Raw genomic sequence first — 23,237 nt, 5'->3', positions numbered from 1 at the left:
TCTTAGTATTTAAACTGACTTTTGATATAAGTGATTTATTAATTTTTATTGTATTTTAAAGGAAGAGAGAATACACCCCTTTCTGTCTGTGTGAAAGACACAAAGCAGTGCAGACTCAAACTGTCACAGATCTCTCAAACCTGTAATGATCATCTGGAGGCATTTATTACTCATGGATAAAACAGGTTTTATGTTCAATTTACATGGTAATAACTTCAGACATACTTGTCTGAAAAGTGCAGGCTACCAAATTGAAGTTTTTTATGAACACCTCTTTGTTTGCTGCATGTATTTGCTGGAAAAAGTTTTTCTGTAATTTAGCAGTAGTAACAATGTGGGGCCTTTTACTGTGAATTTTTTTTAAAAAGTGTGGGTGTGAAATTAATTCCTTAAAATGCTTATATTCCATAAATGCTTATATATGAGCATTTTAGTCTTTTCATGCATTTGAGATAAAAGTAAAACAGTTGTTGTAGAGGGTGCAGAAAGAAGGTTGATCTTTTGTAATGCTGTCTGGTCAGTAGAAAACACCTTGAACCTGTTGCAACAAAAATTAATGTTAAAATGTGTTAGAAAACAGGAAAATCTGATTTCCAAGTCAGTGAGTCCCACACAGAACATTCTATTGGACTGGTTGCAGTAAGTAAATGAGAAATATTTGGAGCTATGAAAAGAAGTAGAGACTCCACTTAAAATCACAGAATCCCAGTTTGAAGAGTCACTTGGAGATTATATTGTTTATTAAATGCATTTTGACTCAATAATTCCTGAACCAACTGCATTTGGCTACAGACAAACTTCTTTGTGGAGTGACTTTTTACCTTTTTTTGGTAGTGGCATAGACTTGACAACAATTACTTGATAGAAGATGAATAGAAGCTGCATAACCAGAGGGTATTTTAAATACCCATTCAAAGCATATCTTGACTGAGGAGCTTTCAATACACTTCACTGAAGCTGAGCCTTTCCACAGCCTGACATCCAGGAGCTGCTGGATGGGGAGGAAGGTAAGAGGAGGCATTTATTTGCTGGGAAAGGCCCTGAGAAAAGGTGCTGCAAAGGCAGACAGAGATTCCTGGTCTCTGCATCCTGCAATATTTTTCCCTTTAGAGAGATGCAATGTGATGTATTAAAAAATGTACACACAGTCCAGAAAGATGAACTTAGAACACACTGTTCTGTAATGGCCAGCAGTGAAAATGATTGCTAACAGAAAAATATTTCCTGGTTGAAACTGATACACAACTTTTGCAGCTTTGTGCTGTTGGAAAGGATCCAGTTGTTCCCATGAGTATCAATGATATCTCAGTATGTGTGCTTGTGTTAGTGCTTTCCTGTGGTCATGTCAGGGAAATGCAAATACAATAGAATTCTTAATAAATCAATGAATTAACTCTTTTGAGATAAGTCATAAAATACATTTGAATTATACAGTTGTCCAGCTAAAAGAGGGTACCTGAAATGTAGGTTTTTAATTGATTTTCTACTTATATCTGAGTAACTTATCTCATTAGAAGGAGAGAGATCTTGGAGGTTAGTGAAGACCTAAATCTCAATGTAGCAGCCCATAACAATCTCATATAAAACAAGACACCTTTGTGGTGCTAAGGATGTTGTGAGTGCATATGGAAGAGATTTTATCTGGAGCCCAGGATATCTGGAGCTTCCTGATTACCCTGGGGAATGTCAGGAATGCCACAACTGAACTAAATGATTTCAGGAATATGAAAGGCTGAGAGAATTGGGATTGTTCACTCTGAAGAGGAGAAGGCTGCAGGGAGACCTTAGACCTTTCAGCAGCTAAAGAGTACCAAGGGAGCTGGAGAGGGACTTTTGGCAAGGGCATGGAGTGACAGGACAAGGGGTGATGGCTTCAAACTGACTAAGGACAGGGTTGGATTAGATGTTAGGAAGAAATTCTTTACTCAGAGGGTGGTGGAGCCCTGGCACAGGGTGCCCAGAGAAGCTGTGGCTGTTCCTGGATCCCTGGAAGCGTCCAAGGCCAGGCTGGACAGAGCTTGGAGCAACCTGGGACAGTGGGAGGTGTCCCTGCCCATGGCAGGGGGTTGGAATGAGCTGATCTTTCAGGTCCTTTCCAAACCAAACCATTCTGTGATTTAGCAATTCTGTGAATATTAATTGACTGCCATGAAGGCATTTATGTCCAACCACAAAGCAATTGATTGTATCTCAGAAATGTAAATTAAGATGTAGATTCACTTGCCAATTAGAGTGATATAAATCCTGTGACCAGTTCTATTGCACTCACCCAGATCCTGACCTCATGGAAAGCATGTTGGGTTTCACAGAGGGTGCCCTCAGCTCTCCAGGACTGACATCACTGATGTCCTGCTGAGAGATGATTCACTTCCTAATGTTCTTTGGTTCTAGACTTCATTTTCATTTTTCTGAGTTTGAGCCCATCTCCTCTCTTCCCTCTCACCCCATTATCTCTTTTCCTAATTCCATATCCCCCTCTGAACCTAGTTTTGTTTCCAGCCTGTCCAGACCATGATACTTCTGATCATTCTCATGGCACTCTTGTCTGTATATTGCATTACTGACACAGTAAGTGTGAGAGTCACTGCAACCCAAACCTCCTCTGCCATTTTCCAGGTCATACTTTTTGTATTTACTTTACCATACTCAGCCACTTGACATAATTATTCTATTTTAGCATTGATTCCTTCAGCTGAACACAAGCAAGTTCTTATCTTTTTGTGCAGCAGTTTGCATACTAGAGCAGCAGAGTAACTTGTTTCACATTTCTGCATTGGGTATGTAAAGAGAAATGTAGAAGTTCCCTTTTAAGGACTTTGATACCATAAGGCCTCTTCATCTCAGGCTTGCTTGATGGAAGTTTGAAATATTAAATGTGTTTTGCCATCAGCATAGCTTCCACAGTTTTATACATCACTTTTTCAATAATTTCATTCATATTTTTTTCCCTGGATCAGATGAGGTCAGTGATTCAAATGCTCCTTTAGTTCTCTTTTTGGGCAGAAGTTCAGTATCCATTGTCCCAATTCTCTAAATGACTTTTGTCCTCATGAAGTTGATTGTTAAAATCACAGAATTGCAAGGGACCCCAAAGATCCTGTAGTTCCAATAGGCAGGGATGAGACTCACTAGGACATGATGCTCAGAGCCTCATCCAACCTTGCCTTAAAATTTGATCATGGTTCAAAGATTTATTCAATTACTTCTTTTAGTATTGGTGGAGAATTTCATTAGCCTTGGCTCCCCCTCTGTCATCCCACTGTTTTATTGTAGTGAAAACCATTTGCATTTTCCAAAACCATTATTGCATTTCCCTGTGAATAAGAAGGGGTTTAATCCAGGTTTTGCCTGGATTATCCCCATGTCTGTGTGGCTTTAGAAGACAAATATAAGAAAGTTTTTACATTGTGACATTCTCATATGACAGAACTGCAGATTTCAGTCTCACAGACCTTTCTCTTGCTTGTCCTTTCTCTGTGGAAAGCAAACACTGGGTCAGTGAAGTACCACTCCTACAGAGCCACAGAGTGTTTACCAGGAAACTTGTCGTTTGCCAAATTTATCTTTAATATTCCATAATGTACAAGCAGGGCAGTTTTTCATCTGCTCCAAGGATACTTTTAGTGCCAAGCAACAAATCACAAGCTCTGTTCAGTTAATCAAATAATCAAGTTAACGTGTATTTGCCTTAAAAGAACGTCATCATCTGAGAGCCTGAGTCTTTTAGCAAATTACTACTCCTTTTCTTGATCTTTTTCTTTTTCTTTCTTTCTTTCTTTCTTTCTTTCTTTCTTTCTTTCTTTCTTTCTTTCTTTCTTTCTTTCTTTCTTTCTTTCTTTCTCTCGCTTTCTCTCTTTCTCTCTTTCTTTCTCTTTCTCTCTTTCTTTCTCTTTCTCTTTCTCTCTTTCTTTCTTTCTTTCTTTCTTTCTTTCTTTCTTTCTTTCTTTCTTTCTTTCTTTCTTTCTTTCTTTCTTTCCTTTCTCTCTCTCTTTCTCTCTCTTTTTTTCTCTCTTTTTTTCTCCTTTCTCTCTCTCTTTCTTTCTCTCTTTCTCTCTTTCTTTCTCTCTCTCATTTTTCTCTCTTTCTCTCTTTCAGTGCTGCTGTGACACCAATTTCCACCAGCTCTGTGGACACAGATGGCTCTGATAGCTCCTCCAAAACCTGGGGATTACCAATTAGCTGCTAATCCAATTTCATGGCTTTTATTTTTTTTTCCTTTTTACACTTAAATGTTGATATTTTCCTTTATTAAATCATTGAGTTCATAATACACAAATCTCAACAGTACTTCATTTCTCTGTTTTTACTTTGCTGACCCTCTGCAAACTTCCCATCTGCTCCTTCCCAGTAGTAGGAGTCAAGTGTGAGTGCTTGAGCCCTGAATATCAGGGGACAGGCAGCCAAGCCCTGGCACACATCTGGATGGAGCTCCAGATTGCTGAGCAATGGGATTTTTAAAACTCATTCTTAGAGGAAAATTCAAAGTTGGCAGAGGGTGCCCAGAGAAGCTGTAGCTGCTCCATCCCACAAAATGACCAATCTGGCCCTGAAGTATTCAGTGATGTAATTAAGAACTTTTGCTCTACCAGCAAGAAATTGGTATTTGCATTTGAGGAGAAATGCTTATTTTTAGTGATATTGGAGCCTCAAGTGCTCAGTTTTCCACCAGAGGGCACTCCTATATTTTCAATGAAAGCAAGGTTCAGAACAAGGCTGAGCAGTTTTGTGTGTGCAGTGCAATTCCAGCTGTGACAGGACAAATGCAGGAGCAGAATGAATTTCTGCACATCTGGGACCCTCCACTGTCACCTGATGGGGCACAGCCAGGCTTCAAAACTCAGTGTGTGTCAGGCTGATGCACACAAAATAAATAACCAGTTCATACACACAGTGTCTGATATGCTCTGTTTAATTAAAGGATCTGTGTCTTCCTCCTGAAGAGCAGCAGGGCCACCTGTGTCACCAGAGCTGGCACCAGATTTCAGTATTTTCCATGGAATATTCCATACACAGTGCTGGGGTTTTATCTTTACTAATAAAAATATGCACAGTTATCAAAATTAAATCACTTCCACAGTTGATGCAGCTTGGGTTGATTGTGCAATTTTGGTACTCAGCAGTTTACATCAAAATACAATGCAAAACAACTATCTGCAGCCTAATCTATAAAAAAATGAAGAATCTGTTGGTTTAGCTGGACTGTGTCCCTGCCAGAAATATATATTATATGTATATCCCTATGTGTGTATATATATATATCCCTATCATATATTGCAGGCCTTTTAAACCCTTTTTTTTAGCTTTTTAAACCTAGAATGATTTTCAGTAATGTACTTGAATGAAGAAAACCCAGGCACTTTGTTTATTGATGGCAGAAGATAAAGCATGATTTTATGGAGATAAAAATAAAAAAGGCAAGGCTCTGAATAAAATGTTTCAGAAAAAATGTAGTTTGTTTTATTTATGCACACAAGAGCAAACCAAATTTCTGAATAGTCTGAATTACTTCCTAAATATGTATTAAATCAGGTTCATTCTTTAGTTACTGCAATAGTTGGAAAAGGTAGTTTAAAGAAGAAATAAGATTTCCTGCTAATTTGACCAAAAAATAGATGAACAGAGTAAGCAGAGCTTGGAATTATGATGCATTGAGCAGCTTAGCTCTTCTGGCACCATGTCAAAAGTGACAGATTCTCACAGCTACTCATAAACTGATCAGGTAAATACTTTGCCCTTCCTCTTAAGTCAGAGTGGAGGAACAGCCTGAAATCAGACTGTCACACTCAGCTCTGCTCCAAGGAAACAACTCTGTTAAACCTCACCCAGATGAGACAACTCAGGGCAGAGACAGGCTGAGCTAACACAGGTGTAAACACATGTCATTTTTCAATCTTTCTTCTCACTTGTATTTTTTCAATAGACACCTTTGGCACAGTTTCTGTCTGCCACGGTTCTTTTTTTTTTGTTTTGTTTGTTTGTTTGATTTTGGCTTCTTTTTTGGTTGGTTTTCTTTTGTCTGTTTTTTTTTTTTTTTGTTTGTCTCTTTGTTTTTTTTGTTTTTTTTTTTGTTTTGTTTGTTTTGTTTTGTTTTGTTTTGTTTTGTTTTGTTTTGTTTTCTTGTGTGTGTGTTTGTTTGGTTGTTTTTTCCCTGGATTTTTACAGCTCTGCATTCTATGACTGTATTCTATGTATAAAGGTGACTTTGGCTGCCTGGTTATGTGGTGACTCCTCTCCCCTGTACTCCAGCAAATTCATCAGCCACTGTCTTCTCTGGCCAAATCCAGCATTCCTAATGTAATCAAAGGGAGATCAAGAATATGGATGTGTGGTGTAGCAGATGACCTCTGTGCCTTCAGGATCTTAATGTGAGGGACCTGGTTCATCCAATGGGACCAGTCACTTCAATTCTCTGCAGTGTTTTGTGATTACTTATCTTAAAGTATTTCTTAAACTTCTTCAGACCCACTGCAGAAAATGTCTCAGTTTTTAGCTGACAGCATCTCCATTATTCCCTTCCTGGTTTTCATCCAGAACCTTTTTTCTCTGCAGACCCCTCACCTTCCAGCTCCACCCCAGCCAGACCTGCTGCCATCAAAACCAACCTCCCTATAGCTACAGGTGAGGAAAACCTGTCCCTGCCAGAGCATGATCCAGACTGCTGGAGTGGCATTCATCTCACAGGGCTCTGCTTCAAAGCCATTCTCCTTATGCTGCTTTCTGAGGTAATGGAGGTACTTCAGGTCTGCATTTCACCTCTTCTCCTTGCAGCAGATGCCTGAGACAGGCTGGATGAGCAGGTAAGGTAAATGACTGCCTTGACATCACCAAGAATTTTTTTAAAAAGCATTATATGGATCAAGTCAGTCACTATTCTATAACTGTCTCCTGGTAAGGTTGAGGAAAACAATTGGGGAAGAGGTGTAAGGATATGGATGGTACAATTTGTCTGTGATAACTTTTTATATCTTAAGGCCACTCTTAAGGTTTGGTTCTGGTCAGTAGAGTTGAACTCTGCTTCTTGAGCCATATTTTCCAAGATGTTGAAGGGCCCTTGGTGTTATTAACCTGCCAAACATGCCAAGGCTTTTCTAAAGGTAATGCTATTTGGTCTAAGCCAAAATTGTGCCAAGGACTAAGATTATAAAGGGACAGAAAACCTCCTCAGCGCTCAGACCTGTGTTCCGGCTCTGTGCAACCTGTCACTACAGAGAGACATGAAAAAAAGAATGGATGGAAAGGTTTCAGAGGCAAATCTATTAAAAAAGGCCTGAATTTAAAAAGAGATTCAGGTCATGCCATGGAGAAAACATTTACTTGTCCTGCTGTAGAATGGCATCAGTGATGTACCATCAGTGTGTAGGTATCCTCTGAAATACAGGAAGGTGTTAGACTGCAGTGGACATGATTCATCTCCTCATCAGAGTCTCAGCTTTGGAGCCTGTTTGATGGTGTCTCCACAGGGTCTGGAGGAAGGATTAAAATGGGCTATGTTTCCTCTGAAAAAGCAATGCAAAAATCACACCTTTCCATTCTTCAGCTGCTCACAACTACCTCATGGGCACGGGTGTTCACACATCTCCCATTCCTGCCTGATCTTGGGGCTCTCCTGAGTGTGCACTGCAGTTGTTGATGTGTTTTCTGGTCATGAGGAGGGGCAACACTGCACACACCATATGTATTCCATTGAAACCTAATCTTAGAGAATTAGCATTTTAGTTACCTTGCTGAAAATAATTAAAACTTAGCAGTTAGAAGGAGGTAGTTATCTGAAACTTTAATAATTGATTGTCTGTCATTTCATGTTTGCTCAGCTGGGCTTACAATGGGAAAAGACGAAACCAGTGAGCAGATCCAAAGGAACATGGACAATGCAACCAGAAACCCATTCTTTGGAAAACTGGACTATCCCCAGAAATCATTTGTATTGTCAGTGATAGAAAAGGTTGAGAGTTTAGAGTGAGGAAGGCTTGCCTTACTTCCTCCTTTTAAGACCCCTCCCCATGAAAACTACCCCAGACTTAATTTAAGAAGTCAATTACACATGCTTAATTCAAGCTAATTACCATAGGAAGAGGGGGATGGGAGGGGCTGTTTTTATGAATATGTATTTATTTGAATCCTTTGTCAATAAATAGATTTTGTGATCACCTGTGATATTGCAGTATGTATTAGAGGATTACCTCAGGCTGCTGCCCAGCACTGAATAAACATTCACTTTCTAACTTTAAATTGTTAGAGTCTTTTGTCTGTCAGAGTTGAGTATAGGTATTAGACCAATACTCTTATTTTGGTAAATCACCATGTGGGTGGAATATTCAGGCATGCTGCAGAACTGCAATTTTGTCTTTGAAACATGCCTGCTGTTTCCCCAGAACTGAGCTGATAGACTCACTCATATTGATATTCCTGAGGTTTTCATGGGCAAACCCATTTGCTTTGGTTGAACCCAGCAGCTGTGTGATCCATCTTGGCTAAGCAGAGCTTTCACTGCTCAACCTGTACAATCTTGTTTCATGTTAACTGGTAATGGGTGGGCCACTGGCAATTATGGTTTAGCCTGATGGCATTGCTATTTGCTGTTATTTCCTTAAATTGAGCAGAAGGGCACCCTGTGCATTGTGCATCACCTCCTGGCAGCATGAGCCTCTTGCTCCCACCCACTGCTGGCAAAGCAGGACTGATGCTGCAGCTGCTGAAGTGAGCAAAGGCAGCAGGGGCTCAGGGGAGATGCTTTGTGCAGAGGATGAGATCAGGCTCAGACCCTGAGCTGCTTGGGGCAATGCATTATTAAATGCTATCCCTGATACACTCCTTCTGTAGAAGCAGATTAATGACACCCCACTTTATGATTCCTCTCCTTTTATCCCCACCTCGTTTCACAGATGTACACAGCACTAACCACAGACCCGTGGCACTCATTGGATGGTGGCTGCTCCTCACAAGTGCCATCAGATGTGCAGTTCCTGTCCCTGGTTTTGCTAACCATGCTGGTTAACACGCTGCTGTGTCTCTGTTCAGGCAGCCCAGACAACACGTTCTTGTCAGTCTCAGACTAACTTATCTTTTCCTTATTGCTTCCTTTGACACCCTCCTCTGATAAGCTGGGAGATAAACACATGGCAGACCCTGCAAAGTATTCCCCCAGCACTAAAATCCTAGCAGTGGCTCTGCAGAGGGGTTTCATCTAATGAGTGCTTCTTTGACCTGTTTAAGGCATGTTTAAACCAGAAACAATCTTGTTTAGCTGCTCCCCATACCTCAGCAAGTGTTGTGTCTTTGTGCTAAAGTGGGTGTTTAATTCCAGCAGCACACAGTACAGGAAAGTCAAGCACATTCAGCTGCTTTAGGTCCTGCTTTTAGCTTTGGCACTGTGATTGGAGGAGAGCAGTTACCCTCTCTAAGAGAAAACTAACCAGGGGAACATTTTTCTGCTGAGTTTGTGTCCTGGTTTATGTCAGCAAGGGTTCATCAGGCACAAGTACACTTTTCTTGAAGATGGCTAAAACTGCTTTGGTTACTTCTCATCACAACCAGAGGTGGATTTGATGAGGAGGAAGAAGGGAGAAGAGTGGATTAGGGAAAGGGAGCATCTTAGTACTGGTGGTAATGGTGTGAGCCTTGTGTGCCCAAAGACTCACCATCTGTCCCTCATCTGAGGCTGCACCTGATCCTGGGAGCTCTGTGTTCACCATCATGGCCCTAAGCACCACATCTTCACATTTTTTGAGATTCCATCTTTTCCCTGGACAATCTGTTCCAATGCCTGACCACTCTTGCAGTCAAGAAGTTTTTCCCAACATCTAATCTAAACCTACCCTGGCACAAAGTGACAACATTTCCTCTTGTCATGAATTATTCTGAATTATTTTTCTTTCTGTGGGTGGCTGTCTCAGTGCCTGACACTTTAATCTGAGAAAGTAAGAGGGTTTTTAACATATTACAGCAAGGGCTGGTTTGTGGACAGGCTGAGACTGAGATTAAAGGATCCCTACAGACAGCTCAGGGAGAAATACAGCTGCTTAAATCCAAATGTGTGGTCCTAACTGCCTCTGATAGCACTCTGCCATGCCCAGGGAAATCTTTAACCCTTGTGTATACCCCAGCATGGAGAGAGGGGGAGGATTAAAACTTTGATTCTTATTAAATTGAAATAGGTCACTTCTTGCTCAGTCATTTGTTGCAATTAGCATCTAATTTGGAGACACTTCTCTCTCTTTTGTGGGCAGCCTGGGTGCCAAACAGAGGATTTTGGGTGACACAGCTGGATTTCACGGTGCAAAAGATCAGGTTCTGGAGCATTTCTTGTATCAGATGTTCTCAGGCATCTCTGTGATCTCAACATGCATCTCCTGGGTATAGACCTGACGTTTTCTTTTCCAGCTACAAAATGATAAAATAATAAACTACAAACATGTAAATCTATAGATTATTTCTATTTTCTTTAAATGTTGTCCTTCTTACCTGTTCAGCAGACTGATATAGCAGAACAGAAGGACAGTGACATAAAGCCAAGAAATCCATCTGAAAATAGCCCAGTTAGAATTAGTACAATGTTCATTTCTTCATTGTATGACACCTCTCTAAAAAGTGGCTTAATATCTTATGTGGCTAAATGCTGCAGAGGTCTTTTCCAGCCTTAATGGTTCTGTGATTTCTGGACCCACTATTCATGGTGAAGAAGTTTTTTTGTGAGTCTCCTTACTTATTGAAAACAACACTGGATTAACTATTGCAATATAATCATTCTCAGGACATGCAAGGACTGCTGCTAATTATTTCAGAGTGTAGTAAGTCACATTCCAGCACTCACACCTATGCCCTGGCATTGCTTAATTTACTTTTACACCTGTCTCCAGGTGAGAGGGCAGTGTGCCATGGAGGGAAAAAGTGGTGGAGATGAATAAGGAAAAAAACCAACCCAAATAACAAGCACTTTGGGTTGTGAAATTGAACCTTTAACTTAATACTTGCCTTTCACGCTAAAAGAAATGACACTGGAATGAAGGAGTCAGAAATGTGTGATGAAATTATTCTGTGCCAAGGACTCTGGGACTTGAAATCTTAATTATGACAGCAGCTTTTTTACTAAAAGAGGACAGGAAAGTGCAACCTTTGTAAGGTGAGACTGAAATAATATTCAGCCCCATTGTTAAATGCACAGAACACCTATTTCCCAAAGGTCACAGAGAGGGGATTGCAGGTTGTTTAGTTAATTGTTATTTCTCTCTGAAAAGGAGTCTGATGGAGGGTTGCTTGCCTGACTTCTGTTTTTGCCTAGGAAATCTTCTCTCATAACCTGTTTCTGCTCATGCTGCTCAATATTTAGGCTCCATTCAGCACCTAATGCTGATAAAGTCACAATGCTGGTGAAGTTTAGAGAATTTTATTTCATGGTAATAAGAAAGAATGAAAATTATGATGAATTGGTTGGTAAAAATGGGTAATTTAATGACTGATATAGCAAAATAGGATATTAAAATCTTTGAAACACAGAGACCTGTGTTATGAAATATAAAGTTTCCCTATGTAGGGACCTTCTCCCTTTTGACCCTTCTCCCTTTATTGTGCATTAAGTCTTTACCTCAGATGTCATTTTGCTTTACAAGGCAAGTTTGGTTACCTGTATTTAAATATAATTTTATGCTATAAACAGGATTCTTATTTTGAATTAACTACATTTGGTTTGGTTTTTTGGGGTATTTTTTGTGTTTTTTCACAACTGAGCATTTTACAGTAGAACATATGTCAGCAACAGATTCTAAACCAGAATAGATCTGGAGGAAACTGCTCTGGTCTCCTAATTTCTTTTAGGAATTACATATTTCAAGCAATTTTGTTTGTCTTCTGGTCCTGTTATCTGTACAATAGTTTAAATTTTCAATTAAGTTAAAAGTAGTTCCAGTTTTCCAGTATCAGGAGCAGAGCAGTAGAGCAGTGGACTTGACAAAGCTCTGGGTACATCTTCAAACTTTCAAGGGCTGGCTGAAAATGATTTGAAACACAAAATTAATCATGAGTGGGAAGTGAAAACCTGCAGCATGTCCTTTCAGAATAAATTTCATCAATGTTATTTTCTCTCTAATGTTTTCCTCTCTGTTACCATTTACTCCCAGCAGCATCCCAACCACTAATTTGACCAGACATAGAAAATAAGTGGCTCTTTCAAGGAGATTTCTCACTCATAAAGGCAGTCTCTGGTGAGAATTTGGTTAATTCCATAACACAAGACAGGAATTAAATCTTGCATTGTGAAACTCAGCCCATATGTTTTCACTTCCTATTAGAATTCCAAAAACTCAGGTTTGCCACTTGCTCTTATCAATTGTGTTGTTACTTCTATTTGATCTGCCACCATTGTTCAAAGCATGAAGAAGAAAAATAAAGTCATCCCTCCTTCCCTAGAATTTCTTAGGTTCAAGGGTGAGATTTATCTCTCCTGAGCATGGAAAAGCATTATCTCACATAGGTAAAGCAAACAGCATGGTGAAATGAGATTCTCTGATAGTACTTTTGGCCTAGTATTTCAGCAAATAATTTTTAAAAAATCAGTTTGCATAAATTAATTGCTGTTTAAGGTTTTTTTTAAGCATCAAATTTTCCCAGTTCAAAATTAAAATGCTTGGAACTTACTGCATAATCCATCCTCACAAGCATTGGGGCAATCCCCACAGGGCTCTCCTTCCTTGTAGGGTGTTTTCATTGAACTTATTAGGTTTCCCCTGAAACATCAATGTTACCAACATCAGCTATGAAGTCACTACACCATACCTGAGAGGAAAACTAAATTCTAAAGATGTTTAGATTTACACTCAGTTACTTATGGAGCTGACATTTACCCTTGGTCTTTGGTTACATGTCAATCAATTTTTGCACATGTGCTGAGTTTATTGGGAGGTGCTTTGGCAGTGGGCAGGAAAGGAGAGGAATTTGGAGGGGTGGCTTTTGTGAGAAGACACCAGAGGCTGTCTCTGTTCCAGACAGGGCCAGTGTTGGCCAGCTCCAAGCTGGACCCATGTGATGGTGATAGTGGCTCTGTGATAACACATTCAAGGGAGGGTGAATTCTGCACGCAGCAGCAGAAGAAAGGATGCATGCAACAACAACCAGATGAAAAGAGTGAGAATATGTGAGAGCAATCACTCTGCAGACACCCAGGCAGGAGGTGCCCAGGCACTGGAGCAGCCCATGGAGAGGCAGCTGTGCCCCTGCAGCCCCTGGATGTCCTTGGGATGCAAAGATCCACCTGCAGCCTCTGGAGGACCCACACTGGAGCAGAGGGATGCCTGAAGGAGGCTCTGATCCCATGGGAAGTCCTCACTGGACCAGGCTCCTGGCTGGACTGGTGACCCTGTGGGGACACAGGCTGCAGCAGCCCAGTCCTGAAGGAATGGAAGTGTGGGAGGAATCTGTGCTGGAGCAGCTCAGGAAGAACTGCAGCCTTGGGAAGGAGCCACACTGAGGTTCATGGGGGACTGTGGCCACTGAGAGGAACCCAGAATGGGGAAGAGCATGGGAGGGAGGAGTGGCAGGAATGGCACATGATGAAGTGAGCAGAGCCCCCAGCCCCATCCCACTGTGCTGCTGAGGGGGAGGAGGGAGAGAAAATCAGGAGCTGAGCCTGAGAAGAAGGCAGGGGCTAGTAGAATGTGCTTTAGATTTGGTATTACCTCCTATTATCCTAGTCTGATTTGATTAGTAATAAATTAGTAATAAATTTTCCCAAGCTAAGTGTCTTTTTCGCATGACAGCAACTGGTGAGTGAACTCCCCTGACCTCATCCTGACCCATGAACTTTTTGCCATATTTTTTAATTACTCCATCCTGTTGAGGAGAAGAGTCAGAGAGGCTGGGTGACATACTGATGGTCAGTCAAGGTCAACCCACAAAAAGATTTGTGAATGTGGAAATTAATTTTAGGTACTATTTGAATCATCACTTTACCTCAGCATTCCCATTAATTCTTTTTTTGTAGTCATTATTGTCTTCACTGTACTGTACATATTGCTATGCCTTTCTGAATTGAGACTTCAAATAGAACATGCAAAATATTTATTTCTAATTAACTATTATAAAAATTAGGATTTTTAGGCAAGTGACACTTAATCTGAAAACCAGTGTCCCTTTTCTATATTTTATGCATTTTCTTGTTTGACAACTCTTTTCATTAGTATGTTTCTATCCTTTCACATTCCTAATACAGTCTTCAGACCTGTTTCTCAGCTATTGGTGATGTGCCCTGTTACAAATTTCACCAACCCCTGGCTAATTTTGATAATGTAAGAAGAGCCAAAATCAGAATCCATACGTACGCAGGGCAGTAGTGGCAGACGTAGAAGTAGCTGTACCTAGTGTTGTTGCAGAAAGCCAAACCACATCCAACTTTATAAGAATTGTGCCAAACCATCTGTAGGTATAAGGATAAAAATCATGGGAGGATGAAAAAGAGAAATTTGAAAATCATTTAAATAAAATATGCACCATAGAAATGCTTGCAATGACGTTGAGCCACTTTATTTACCCTCTATAGTAAAAATATGAGCCTCATTTTACTGAAAATCTGCTTTTACCTCTATTGAAACAAAGAAAATTAGGAATATAACAATGATAGTTCAAGACTCATTTTTATAAAACCTTTGATTTTGTATTTATGCCTTAATTCAATTGAAACTGTTAATATGGGAATGATGATGTAAAATTTTGTATCCTGTGTTTTGTACAGGTACCATAGAAGTTTAGGGTAAGCCATTGTTCAACTCCTCTGAGTCAAAAGAACTGTGTTGACTGCAACAAACCTATTTGTATTTCCTTGCTGATACATTAATAACCCTGTTTTTCCAGTGTCTGGGCAATTTTCAGATGTTAAACAAACAAATAAGTTGTTACTTCCTGAAGTCTTGAAATACCAGTAACCTTACTCTTTACTCCTACATGCACTTAGGCTATTATTCTGATTTTAATTTTGCTATTTTACCTATTATTTTCATTCTAATTCTGTTTCTTTGGAAATTTTAATCTGGTTTTCTTAGAATAACTCTCATGTCTCCATTGTATTTATTTGCTTTAAAGATGAGAGGGTAAAACTTGCTTAGCTAACATGTATTTGTTCAGCCTGAAATATAAAAATAAATAAATAAATAAATAAATAAATAAATAAATAAATAAATAAATGAATAAATGAATAAATGAATAAATGAATATATATATATATATATATATATATATATATATATATATATATATATATATATATATGCATCTACCTGAGTGTAATGGCCAAACATAGCACCTTCTGTTTTTGCCCCAGTTCCATATTCAAAATTTTTCTCCTCATTGTACCAGGCCTGAAGAACACCTGGCCATGAGAGGGGGGTAGAGGACATGAAGAGATTCTCACCACATGGCACATCTGAAAAGAGAGTGGTGCTGAGAAATGCACAGAGAATACAAGCATGAGAAAAAAAATCCCTACAAGACAAACCAGAAAAAGGTGGGATGATTTCCATAGAAATTCTCATCCTAAATGGGGCAGCAGGATGTTGGTTTTTATTTCAGTTGGGTGACATCCCCCTTTGTCAATACTGAAGGTGTCACTTGGCCAGTTTGCAGCATGGCCTGTTTGGCTGGTGGGTGGTTGTTGGTAGAACATAATTCTGTGTGACTGTACAAACACCTGCACAGATGTCTCACAGGTTCATTACTGTAATTTTTTTGTAATTTGGAAGTTGCCAACATAATCATTACCCAGGTCACAGCCCAGTAATCTTGGGAAAATTCCAATAATGTAAATTTTACTCCTGGCACACAAGAAATATAGTGTTTATACTGCCCTTATCTACTGTTTTTATTCAGGTCTAACCCCACTGCATTGGTCCTCAAATGGGATTCACCCTGGCAAAAAAAAGAGGATTTGGATTTTAGGAAAAAAAAAAATTGACAGGACTGTCCACATTTTTGATATGGTGTGGGCAGAAATCAGACTGCAGCCCACTGGGCTGTTAACATGGTACAGCTGTAAATTCAATATCCAGTGACTGACTGAAGTGTCAATCTGAACCTCAAAGACAGTTTGGGGTTCAATTTACCAGGGGATTTAAAAATTCTAAGTCTGGTCTGAGAAACTATGCTTAGCACCACCAGCCAGTTTTGCCTCTTTCTTCCCAGACATTTCAAACCAGCACATGTAAACTGATTTCTGCATTTAACTGGCTCTAGATCTCTGGATTTGCTTTTTTTCTGATGGATATTTTAGGAGAATATGCTTCATCACTATGATTTAATTTTTTCATCTGCTGTAGAAAATGGGATATACCTATGTAAAACTGGGATGAGAATGGGATTGAACTTCTCTCACTCACTGGGCAGATTTCTACCTAGAAATTTCCTTTTATCACAATGACAAAAAAAAAAAAAAAACTCCAAACTGGTCACATCAATAACTTGTGACTTTGTTCAGTTCCACTCATGCTTCACTTACTGGTTCTCCTCAGATGAGGAGGACTGTGCCTTAAAAAACAGTGATTGGCCCAGTTTTGGGCATTCTTTGCAGCTGCAGGACTCCATTCCTTAACAAAAGAAGAGAATATCAGTCACATACCTATGAATAACCCCTCATAAAGCAGCAGCATTTAGAAATTACATTTAAATACGAAAAAAGACAAATGCAAAATCCTTTTCATCCCATTTGTTGAGGGGAGGAGTAGGTAGGAGCAAAGTTACTCTGCACCAAGGGAATAGAAATAGTGAAACCTGATGAAGAATGCATCAGAAAGAAATCAATTATGCTATGGATCTTTCTTCTCCTTTTAATTTTGCTTCAAAAGAGACATAACTGTTGATACACCACCAAATTTTCCAGTTTTTTTCTTCCACCTGCCCAGCCTTATGGTTCTCTCTGTGCTGGTGGTGCTCAATCCTTAGGAAAGGTCTGGAGAAAGAATTTGTAGCTAAACAAAATAATGTGACCCTGCATGCAGTCCTGTATCTCTCATAGAATCCACTACTCATTAAAATAGATTTGCAGCACACAACTTACCATCTTCATCATGTTGCTGGCAGTTGGTTTTACTCCTCTCCTGAGGGCATTATGTCTGTCAACAATCAGCTTTTGCTGCTCTGCTCTGCTGCTTGACAGAGCACTGAGAGTATCAGTTCCCTAAATTGAAAAAAAAAAAAAGAAAAGTTGTATTTCTGTTTTATTTGTATGTTACTAAATCCTGCATCCTGTGTAGGAAATGTTAAAATACCAAAATTTTACTATCAGCCAAGGAGATGATCCCTGTGGGGGTGGAAGGACTGTGGTCTTTGTCTCCTTAGTGTCTCCATGGATTCCACAGTGTAGAGCTTGGAAAAATAACACTGATTCCTGTATTGTGCCTTCCAACCCTCCCTGGAGGACTGAGATATCCTGGAATGCCTCTGTGCCTGCACACTTGTACACTTAGGCAACAGAACCAGATTTATTAACATTATTATAATTTCCTGATGAGGTTTTATGGAAAGAGGATCTAGAAATCATCTGAATATATGAATTGTGTTTATGTTTTGTGTAGTTTTATCCCTATCAATGTTTTTCTATTGAAGAAATATGTTGTTTAATCACAGGATCATCTCAGGCCTCTCGTGGTACTTCATCAGGACACCCACTCAACAGAAAATGTTTATACCTTTCATGCCATAGATTTTCTTCTAATTCTGTCATAACTGATAAAATTTCTCATGCTTTTCAGATGTTTTCTAATTAAAAAGTAGCCATTGTGAGGAACTCAGCCTCCTCTTTACATCTATTCTCAACTGGTCTAGACTGCAGCACTGGGAGGAGAAATTAAAGAATTAGGGGGAAATGCAGTCAAGCCATCACTCACATCCACTGTTTCTGATGCAGAAGTAACACACTGCAGATTTCAGACTGTTTGGGTTGGGAGGAATCAATCTATGTGTGCATCCAGAATTAATTGAGCTATTTGAGGGAAATTGGGGATACAGGCTGAGCAGATGGGACTGTGAGGAAAGGGAGAGGCAATACCTCAGGAACTGTAGGATGAGAAAGGAAAAGAGGTAGGAAAATGATGTCTGTAAACCTGTGTGGAATTAATGGGAAAAGTGCTGGATCTTTAGGAGGTCCAGATTATTGGATATGTGTATGGAAACTTCTGGAAAACACAGTTATCTCTGACCCAACTTACATGCAATGCTGAATATTTAGATGATTTTTTTGTGCAAATGTGGAACCAGACAACTGCTTTGAAATAAAGCAGACTTCAAGGATAAATGCTTTCCAGGTCCTAAATATCTCATCAGACTCTTTCTGCCATGTTTGGTGTGCACAAGAAAAGCCATATTCAGTTGGTCTACAAGTGCCTCAGGACTCACTCAAATTTTACAAATAAGAGATGTATATTCTACCTGTCCAGGGAATGGAGACAGCAGAGCTGTGAAACACAGGAACACCACTGGTAGAAGCATCTCTGAAAAGGTGAGAATTAGAAATTAATTTTTTATAGAGCTTTCACTTCTCTGAATACAAAATACATCTTTCTCCTGTGTGTTTGCTGGCTTTTGGTCAAGTTCCTTCCTTCCTTCCTTCCTTCCTTCCTTCCTTCCTTCCTTCCTTCCTTCCTTCCTTCCTTCCTTCCTTCCTTCCTTCCTTCCTCTCCCTCCCTCCCCCTCCCTCCCTCCTCATCCATTTTTAGAACTAAAATAATAAAATTGATTCCCCCTTCTCACTTCCAAATTTCTATGAACCAGCTGCTTTTGCTTTTTACATCTCACACTTCCTGCTGTGGCCCTGATGGAATCTCCACAGGTGTTCCCAGGTATTTTTGCTGCCCTTCCTGCAGGAATCCTATTGCTCATTTTCAGACTGCAGGATGGGATGGGATGCTGCTCTTGGCTCGTTCCTGTGTCTGGGTGAGTCTGAAAATTCCCCTTTGGCTGCTCTGACTGGAGTGCTTGAGTGAAAGGGGAATTAGGCACTGGGTCCATGTGATCTCTGCACTCAGGTGTGGGAGTCAGGATGCAAAACCCTTTCAAAGCTTGATGACCAGCACTGTGAAACCTTGCATGGGAGCTGGGGCAGAACTGGGAAAGACCTGTTTCAGGAAGCTTTTTTTTGTTTTTATCTGTTTAAAGACAAGCCTTGATTATATTGAAAGTATCAAGAAATGAGAACAAAAATTAGAGCCTTCCCTAAAATTGTGATTCTTGGTATTTCCTGTGCAGGGCCAGGAGTAGAACTTTGATGATCCTTGGGAGTCCCATCCAATTCAGGTTATTCTACAAATATCTGATTCTAATTGAAGAAGCATCCACCAGAACTTGGACTCCAAGACTCCACTTGCCTGGGGACTCAAAGCACCATCCAGTGACCCAGGAGGTCACTGCAAGGTTCAGGTATCTGCAATCAGTCACACAAGTTACATTCAGCTCCTTTCTGCTCCCCTACCTCCAGCAGGCAAACAGGTGGTTAGAGTGGAATTTACTTGTCCTGGCAATTTTCCCAGCCTCCCACTTGAGGAAAGTTCTGGACATGTTACTACAGAGGTGTATTATTACCTCAGCTTATTTGGTTTAGAGGGGCTGCTGATTTTAGTTCTAAATTATTTTTGGGGAGAATCCAGTAGGATTTGCTGATCCTTTCATATTCAGCAAAGCCCCTTTACCTTGAGGCAAGCAGTTTATATAAAACACAGGGTGCTCTGGAGAACATGTGGTTAAGAAAATCTATTTTTTTTCCAGGTGTTACAGCAAGGCACCAGTTTTTCACCAGCTTCTTACCTTGCACTGAGGGTGACCCAAAGTGCTCAGCCTTAGGCAGGGATGCTGCTCCAGCTCTGCCAAACAGCAAAGCCCATGGACTGTGACTATGGGCAGCTGGAGCTCAGAGGCCAAAAAACTGGAAAGACTGGTCACATCTGCCCAATTAAACTCTCCCAGCCTTCAAAACAGGGTGGCTTATTCCAAGCACTTGTATTTGGGGGAAGGTCTAGTTAATCCAGGGGAAAACATACAGATACTTAATAGAATAAGTCATTCCTGTTCTTAGTATTGCTTTATATCCCTTATTTTTAATTTTGACATCACCTGTGCCTTTTGAAGTGCTTTAGAATCACAGAATTCTTTTTCTTATTAACTAACTTCTCTAATGTGTATTTCTCAGAGCCATTACAAAACTTTGCACTTTATTTGATTTAGGTGTTTAGCAACAAAAGGTTACACTCCCAATATAATGTAAAATAATGCTTTTCACCTAATTTCTAACTAGAGAGTAAATAGAATTGAGGTTATTTTTATCTATACTCACGTTACAAGCAAAAATATGTCTTTGAGTGCAAGATATGATGAGATGCAAATAAAAAGAGCTCTTTTTGCATGTAAAGCACTTTTTAAAGGAAAAATAACTCTTCACTGAAATTGTGAAGCTTTCTATTTTGCAAATCAAGCTGAAGAAGCTAACTTAGAGACATGGGTGAAGTATTCATTCACTGTAATATTTTCTATGAATTAACTTACAATTAAATATAATTGGTAATTTAATACATGATACAAGTTTCAAAATGCCATTGGAATGCTTTTTAAGACCCAGTGGGTTTCCCACTCCAAGATATTAACATACTTTTGGCAATCCCACTGATTTCAACCAAATGCTTACAGTTTATGAGATGTAAATTTAATTGCTCTGCATTAATTTCTAGGCACTGGTCCTAAAATCAGTCTCTCTCTCCCCCTCCCCTGCTCCCCCTCAATCAAACATAAATCAGGACATGTGCCAAGTCTTACTGACTTTCCTGCAAATCCATCTGTATACTAGGATCTGCCACTGAAAGATGGTGCTTTAGCATCCCTAGTTTGTATGAGTTTGGCAAACTCATGTGAATGTGTTTTCCCCCGTCTCTCCTTCTAAAATAAAAAATGAAAAAGGTGCATCCTAAATTATTCATTTAATTGAATAACCATTTCAAAATTAAAAAAAAAAATCCAAATTAATTTTTATTGTCCTTGAAAAAGATCTGAAACAGAATAATGTTCTGTCATTGCACTTGTACAGCATTATTGTACAAAGGCTGCTTAGCAGCCACTTTGCAGAAGAGAAGCCAATTAAACAAGGTGGCAATTTCCCCACTCTGAAAATAGGTGGTGATAGAAATATGAAATAGAACTTACTGGGCTCAATATATATCCCATTCAATGTGTTCTACTGCCTCTCCATCCCTTTCTCTATGTACACATCATTTACTAAGATGCTGTTATCTTGATATAAGTGGCTTTACTTGTATTTTTGATTTCTCATCCATGTTCTCTACCTTTTTCTTTTAGCTTGTGTTACACTATTGCCTATATAATCCTTATTTTTCACTGAATGAGATAATGTTCTGTGAATGAGATAATGTTCTGTGACTGTCCTAAATTTTTCACAAAGTCTTCTGACAATAGGTTGAATTTTAACACATGAAAAAAAAAATCACAATATTTTAAGCCAACGAACCAAGACGAATCTTACCTTGTTCTTCCAGGAAGATCAGAAGTTTCTTCTGGTTGTGGAATTGGCTGGAGTTCTTCACTGGAGGGTGATTTATAGCTCTCCTGTTTCCTGATAGGACAGGGTGATCCAACGTCACAGGTGTTACAAAATTCAGGTAATGACCAGATAGGGCAGCGTATTTTTCAAGTGCAAATTCATCCAAAAAGGAGCTGGATTGCCTGTGTTCCATTTTAATTTCCTCTTAATTCTTGTACTGGAAGAGGTGGAATACTCTGAAATGATTTTTGGCTGTATTATATCTTAAATCTGAAATCTGCAGTCCATGGGATCACCAGGTGTAATGCTCTCTGTTAATGATTGACACATGAAGTTTTAGTAATATTTGATCCTAATCTCCAGCAATACAAATAAACTCAGCTGGCTACTGAACTGTTATACTACTACTACTTCTACTATTATTATTATTATTATTATTATTATTATTATTATTATTACAACAACAACAACAACAACAACAACAACAACAACAACAACAACAACAATAATAATAATAATAATAATAATAATAATAATAATAATAATAATAATAATAATCAATGCCTCCAGACTGCCATTGTTGTTACCAAGATGGAATCTTGTCCATTGATTTTTCCATGGGAGTTTAAAAAGTCTTGCACCAAGTCTTCCTGTTCCTGCTGTGGTTTCTTTACATCAGAAAAAAGTAAAAGCCAAAGAAGGAGACAAGGATATTTCTGTAATTTATACTTTTAACCAATATTGAATAAAGTTTAGAGACTGCCATGTGCACTAACATTAAAACACACATTTGTTCTGGCATTTCTGGGTGCATGGGGTGAGATGGGATGGATGGGAACACTGCCAGATCAGAAGGGCTTTTGCATGTGCACTGACTGCTCCTACCCACGTTGTCTCCAGTAATTGCTGACCAGAACAGCTGTCATTGTCTGCTTTTATATCAAATGTTGCTGTTTTTCTATTTAAATTCAGATCTCCTCTCTTCATAGTCACTCAGCTCCTCTCTGAGCCCTCATGTTGTGCCTTCAGAACAGGAATTTGCTTTTCCACACCTGGGAAACAGCACCTTGGCTCTGCCAGAGGAAATGACAGTGGGCTGGTTGGGTGGTTGGGTGGTTTGTAATTATGTGGAGAGGAGCACATCATCAGCAAGTTTGGGGTTGACACCAAACTGCAGGGAGCAGTCCATGTGCTGGATAAAAAGGATCTCATTCAGATGAGTCTCAAAAAGCTGGAGCTGTGATTTAACAAAAAAGATCTGAAAGCAAACAATTGAAAGACACCACTTGTTGAGGGAAAAGCTCTACAAAAATACATTAGGGGTTGGACTTGATCATAGCATGGTTTGGGTTGGAAGGGACCTTAGAGATCATTTCTTTCCAACCCTCCCACCACAGCCAGGAATGATCTGAGACATCTTTTCCAAGGTAGATGATTCTATGAGAAGCTGCACAAGAGTCACCACAAACCATGAACTTCAGTGGATTAGCCAGTGCATAGTGCATGAATGGAAAATAGTGATTAAACCCACTTTTGAGTAATTCTGAAATGGTGTTGGGACTGCTTGCCCAGTTTTAGAGTCCCCAGCAGGCATTTAGAGTACGCCCAGCAAAGGGCTGCTGTGTTGGAAAGGGAGGAGGCAGAGCTTGACTCTTACAGCACAGACTGGAGGCTGGACCAGATGAGCTTCAGAGATCCTGTGCAACCAAAACTGTTCTAAGGT

The 23,237-nt window shown here is 39.6% G+C and overlaps 1 protein-coding gene across 4 annotated transcripts; it reads right to left on the bottom strand.

Annotated features, from left to right (window-relative positions):
- Positions 1 to 318: 318 nt before the first annotated feature.
- LOC130251707 (cysteine-rich venom protein kaouthin-2-like) lies at positions 319 to 21,733 on the bottom strand. Of its 4 annotated transcripts, none has more exons than XM_056488568.1 (9): positions 21,497 to 21,541; positions 18,403 to 18,464; positions 17,033 to 17,152; positions 16,475 to 16,562; positions 15,261 to 15,406; positions 14,310 to 14,404; positions 12,631 to 12,719; positions 10,462 to 10,521; positions 319 to 538 (listed from the first exon to the last, which is right to left on the bottom strand). In XM_056488568.1, exons 2-8 carry the CDS (start codon positions 18,460 to 18,462, stop codon positions 10,466 to 10,468), a joined length of 654 nt encoding a protein of 217 aa, XP_056344543.1. In that variant the 5' UTR covers positions 18,463 to 18,464; positions 21,497 to 21,541; the 3' UTR covers positions 319 to 538; positions 10,462 to 10,465. The 4 variants fall into 4 exon arrangements, with proteins under 4 accessions (XP_056344543.1, XP_056344542.1, XP_056344541.1 ...); XM_056488567.1 differs by lacking the exon at positions 319 to 538 and adding an exon at positions 5,106 to 5,163 and having other exon boundaries at positions 21,497 to 21,538; XM_056488566.1 differs by lacking the exon at positions 319 to 538 and adding an exon at positions 7,589 to 10,380 and having other exon boundaries at positions 21,497 to 21,538.
- Between the last annotated feature and the right edge of the window lie 1,504 nt (positions 21,734 to 23,237).

Source organism: Oenanthe melanoleuca, chromosome 3 (genome assembly GCF_029582105.1).
Source record: "Oenanthe melanoleuca isolate GR-GAL-2019-014 chromosome 3, OMel1.0, whole genome shotgun sequence".
NCBI lineage: Eukaryota > Metazoa > Chordata > Aves > Passeriformes > Muscicapidae > Oenanthe > Oenanthe melanoleuca.
This window is presented reverse-complemented; position numbering and strand designations above follow the sequence as displayed.

Excerpts from the sequence above, each read along its gene's own strand:
- LOC130251707 (XM_056488565.1), bottom strand. The coding sequence starts at position 21,707 with ATGGAACACAGGCAATCCAGCTCCTTTTTGGATGAATTTGCACTTGAA. Across the intron at positions 15,407-16,474 it reads TCCTCATCTGAGGAGAACCA|ATGTGCCATGTGGTGAGAAT; the intron begins GTAAGTGAAGCA and ends CTCTCTTTTCAG. Across the intron at positions 14,405-15,260 it reads TGTTTGGCCATTACACTCAG|ATGGTTTGGCACAATTCTTA; the intron begins GTAGATGCATAT and ends TTATACCTACAG.